This window comes from Myotis lucifugus, unplaced genomic scaffold (assembly GCF_000147115.1).
Source record: "Myotis lucifugus unplaced genomic scaffold, Myoluc2.0 scaffold_400, whole genome shotgun sequence".
Lineage (NCBI taxonomy): Eukaryota > Metazoa > Chordata > Mammalia > Chiroptera > Vespertilionidae > Myotis > Myotis lucifugus.
This window is the reverse complement of record NW_005871448.1, coordinates 368,670-373,525: the sequence shown is the minus strand read 5'-3', so window position 1 is coordinate 373,525 and position 4,856 is coordinate 368,670. Positions and strand designations below refer to the sequence as shown.

Below are 4,856 nucleotides of genomic sequence, written 5' to 3'. Positions count from 1 at the left end.
CCCTCCCCGCGGGGAGCGGGCCTAAGCCCTCAGTAGGACATTCCCAAGGGCTCCTGGACTGTGAGAGGCGACAGGCCAGGCTGAGGGACTCCTCCCCAACCCCCACCCCTGTGCACTAATTTTTGTGCACCGGGCCAATTTTCGTGCACCGGGCCTCTAGTCAATAATAAAAGGTCTGATTTTAAAATATGCATTACTTTCATTTTATTAATTAAAATAAAGAGTATAATCATTAACTGGGTTTTTCCCATATTCTTTATATTGTGGACATGTTCTCTCCTTGTGATTAAAAGCCACAAATACAACTTTTACATACAAAATCACACACAGCCCAGCCAGTGTGGCTCAGTGGTTGAGTGTCGATGTATAAACCAGGAGGTCCCAGTTTGATTCTGGTCCTGGCACATGCCAGGGTTTTAGGCTCAATCCCTTGGGGGGTAGGGGTGGGGGGTGCAGGAGGCAGCCAGTCAATGATTCTCTCTCATCATTGATATTTCTATCTCTCTCCCTCTCCCTTCCTCTCTGAAATCAATAAAAATATATTTAAAAAAAGAAAAATCATACAGATAATGCCATCTAAGAAGTTAGAAGATTAGCTAAATATATGCACAAGTAATCAGAGCCTATGACTAATCTATTTTTTTCAAGTGTTCATTTTACTATAATGAACATTAAATATCAATGGCTAAAGTAAGAGCTATTTTACATCATTTTGCTGTTCAGAAGTAAACCTCATATTACAAACACCAAAGTTACTTTCAAATCCTGTACAAACAAATAACTTACCAAAATATTCCTGAACAACCATCACATACAAATGGAAGAAAATCTAAAATTGAAGGAAAATGTTATATGTACTGGTCAGTATTTGATTTTGATTTAGTTTTCTTAAGCATAAAGAATCTGCAAGTACTGAGCCACCTCCCTCGGAGAACTTTCCTTTTTTGACCAATATCCTAATGTAGCAGGTAAACAAAAGCCATCACAACCTCAAGTCCCCTGGGAGAAAGTTACTAGGTTATCAGGAGACAAATGTTACTTAGAGTAGCATGTTAAATCCAAAAAAATGTTGTTTTTGTTTCCCAGAGTTAGTAGGTGTTGTTTTCGAGGACTGCATTTTGCAAATTTCCTGCATTTTAAGTGAAAAACCTGGTTTCAATTCTGATTCCACTATTTACTAATTTAGCAATGCTAAGCAAGTTACTTAACAGTAGAGTTTTAGAGATTTTATATATAAATATATTTTTTAGTATATATACACAAAACCAGACCTATTATTAAGTATGTATATAGGTCTGTATGCATATGTGTGTGTATATATATCTATACTATATGCTATATCTACTTCACAGGATAATTATAAAAACCAAATGATATACATAAAAGGTATGAATAGTTAGAAAGCAACTATAATTCCTAAGATAATTACAACAATTAATTTGTCTTGAATATGCTCTGAGAAAAATACTGTGATGACTAGGTGGAGATATTTTTAAAGAAAGTCCAGAAATTCAATAGATTGGTGGATTGATACTGCAAAATGTAATCCTGAATTGTGTTTTTCCTTGCTGTTGAGGAACAACTAAGTTAGTATTAACTAACTAACTAACTAACTAAATAGATAGATAAATAACTACATTAGGAACAGAATTTCTGCAAAGCACATGGAAGTACCCATTCCCAGATGTGACAACTATTAACCACCGACACAATCAGTTACTCTCTAGAATGTTTTCAATGTACCTCATATTAAATCACAGCTAAAGTAAGGCTGGCTATATCTAATCACGCCACTTTTACAAAGTGAAAACAGAAGATACTGCCCTTTAGAGAAAGCTACAATTTCCCCCAAAAATCTCATCCTGCAGGTTATCTAAACTTGAAGCAGAAAGGATCTTATAACCGAAGAGACCCTGGGTAATTCTGCTGTGGGCCGAGAGGACCAGGTCGGTTCTTCCTTCCCCTGAGAACAGTCCCTGTGGTTCTGGCTGCACGATTCCATGAGCGTTTCATAGCAAGAAAGTGCGCATACATTTATCAATGCGACAGAAACAGAAACTTCTGATGTCTTTCTCAGCTTGGAAGAACTGTACCTGTTTGCTATTTTGAGACTTTCAGTGACCATGTAAACATTAGATACAAACCAAGAGGACTCAGGGGAAGAGTGAAATCAGGGTAATTTCCTGGTACCGGACACCATCTTTCTGTCCATCGGGAAGCTAACAACAGTTTTAGGATACGCACACTCCAAACCTAACTGCTGTCCTCTAGTCCAAGAGCTAGACCTCGGCCTCGTTTCAGACGTTTACACTTTAGAAGACACCGGAAGTGGGCAAGGAAGCCGACCATCTCACACAGGGCAGGTGAGGTGGACTTACAGGGTGAGCCGGGCACAGCAGCGATACAGAGCTCACCGGCAAACCCCGGCCAGGCTTCCCATGCACGACGTGCGAGGGGGCCGCGAGGGGCTGGCGGCGCAGCAGTGAGACACCGAGCGCGTCCGCAGCAAGGACCCGGCGGGAGCTGTCCTCCGCCCCCGGCCCACCGGGGCACACTAATCAGGGATGGCGCTCGCACTAATCGGGCCGACCCTCAGTCCTCTCCACAGTGACTCGGGTACCTGCACCCAGTGCCTGGAGCCGCCCCGAGCGATGCAACCTACTTGCCACCCTCCCGCAGTGGGAGCGCCAGGCGATGGCGCACGGGTGAAACCCCCGGTACCGGGACGGCGCCTGCTGTGCTGTCCGCTTCAGGAACGCCTGCCGGGGACGGGAACGGGAACCCCTAACGCCGGCCGCACTGCCCGCGCTGCTGCCCGACGGGCTGTGCGGTCAGGGTCTCCCGGCTCACACTGTTGTTAATGCTCTAAAATGCCGCTAACGACAGTCTGGACGCCGTCCTAGCTCCCGAGCTGCCTGGTAGGTGTTGGTTGCCTGGCGACAATCGGAGTCCCAGCGAGACTGAGCTGGGAGAGCAGCCCCCGGAGGAGCAGCCGGGGGTGTCAGACCCCCCGAGGAGCTGGTAAGGCCAAGCGCTTCCGCCTAGAGCTCTCTCGGGAAGGGCCCGGAACCCAGGTTCGCACTGATCTCCCGCTGCCTTCGCCGACAGTAGCAGCTTAAACATGAAGTTAGGGGAAGAGAAGCGGCGGCCCCGAGGGCGCAGTGCCAGGGCCAGAGCGGAGCTGCAGTGCTCCCGGGGCGCGACTTCCCGGCGAGCGCCCCTGAACACCCAGGTGCATGCCAGGTGTTTCCAGGAGCTCCCGGGCTCCATGCCACGGAGGCTACGCGTTCCCCTCCCGCAGAGAAGCTCCGCCCAAGCCCCCTCCCGCCGCCACGGTCCGTGGGGCAGAGCTGGGCCGACTCCGCCATCACCTCGCTGCCGGCAGTGCTCCACCTGGCAGTGCTGCCCCACGTCCAGGTCCGCCATCTCTCCCCGCCGCTGGGGAGGAGCGGGGGCCCCGGCGCGCGCGGCGCCTGCTGGGAACGTGGGGAACCATGGGCGGAGCCTGCAGCTGGGGCGGGGCCAGGGCCGGAAGCGGCTAAGCTTCTGTGTTGAGGGTGTCCTGAGTGTTTGCGGTTTGTCTCCAGGACAACCCAAAGAAAGAGCACGCTGTCCGCCTTTTTCCAGGACTGGGGTCGTCACGAGGGTCAGTAAGGAAACGCTCAGCTTCCGCGCTGGAGGGTTCGCGCTGCCGCCGGCGCCGCGGAAGGTCTCACTAGGGTTGTAGTGTAACTGGGACTAGCACGGTGCCTGGCACAGGGATTTGCCAGAGTCCAGTGAAGGAGACCACGTGGCTGGTGCGATTCCTGATTTGTCCTACACCAGTGCTGCTTGATTATATAGTTTAAAGTAAATGCCCTTTGTAAGGAAGACATTAGGCTTTTTTATAAATAAAGGTTTCTTTTTCTTTTTTCTTGCCTTTTTAAAAATCCTGGTAGAAAAAAGTCTCTGGCTCCCGAGTGCGTAGGGAACCGTAAAGGCCCTCATTAGAGAGCCCAGACGCACTGCAGACGGGGTTCCTTTGGGCCTTTGGGATGCGGGAGTCCGCGTGCTTGATGAGCCACTTCACAGGTTCAGAGGAAGGAGAGGTTGGCTGCGCGAGGCACAAATGGATGCCATTCCCAGTGACCCAGTGATGTGACACCCGGCGCCAGTCAGAGCGCACAAATGACAAATCAAACTACTCATGATGGGGACTGGAAAGGTAGCCAGCGCCCCCTTCATGACCTTGGGCATTCCAGTGCCCGCTCTGTGACCTTGGATTGTCCCTAGTCAGTCCTCACTGAGGAAGGGGGAAGGGTAGGCGTAGGAAATAGGTATCATTACTTCAGGATTTGCTCTTGAATAACTCTATTTAATAAATCCATCTCTGAGTTTCTTGAATCTCCGGAAACACTTTAGATTAGAGCTGGAAGCAAGCTAAGATATCTAGCTATACCTCAGCCTCCTTACCTGGATTTGGTATGTTTATTTTAGCTGATTAGGTCAATCAATCAATAGGTTTTCTAATATTTTACTGTTCACTCGAATTTACTAAGTAAATTCTAATTTACTAGAATGTTCTAGATAGGTGGCAAATATATATGTTATCTGTCCTATCATAATGAAAATATTTTTTTATTTTTTCAGTTCACTGAGCCCGGGGGTATAGGTATTAAATAATTAGAACAGCCAAGATTGCAGTTGCTAGCTTTTCCATCTCTACTTAGTCTCCTTTACTGACTTCTCTAGGTGCTACTTAAACATGCCTGTTTCCCCACAGTTTTGTCCTTGGTCCCTTTATCAGCTTGCATCCTCATACAAGGAAAGTTCCCATGCTTCTGTGGTCGGCAGTTAGAGAGACAGGAGCAGAGCCA

General features: G+C 48.0%; 1 protein-coding gene across 2 annotated transcripts in view; it reads right to left on the bottom strand.

Annotated features, from left to right (window-relative positions):
- The window catches only part of ZFAND1 (zinc finger AN1-type containing 1), a 19,222-nt gene extending 15,769 nt beyond the window's left edge, over positions 1 to 3,453 (bottom strand). For both annotated transcript variants that reach the window (XM_006102134.3, XM_023743563.1), the window contains exons 1-2: positions 3,372 to 3,453; positions 787 to 829 (exon numbers count right to left, since the gene is read on the bottom strand). In XM_006102134.3, coding sequence (XP_006102196.1) covers positions 787 to 829; positions 3,372 to 3,426 — 98 coding nt within the window. In that variant the 5' untranslated portion in view covers positions 3,427 to 3,453. The remainder of the gene's footprint in view (positions 1 to 786; positions 830 to 3,371) is intronic.
- Between the last annotated feature and the right edge of the window lie 1,403 nt (positions 3,454 to 4,856).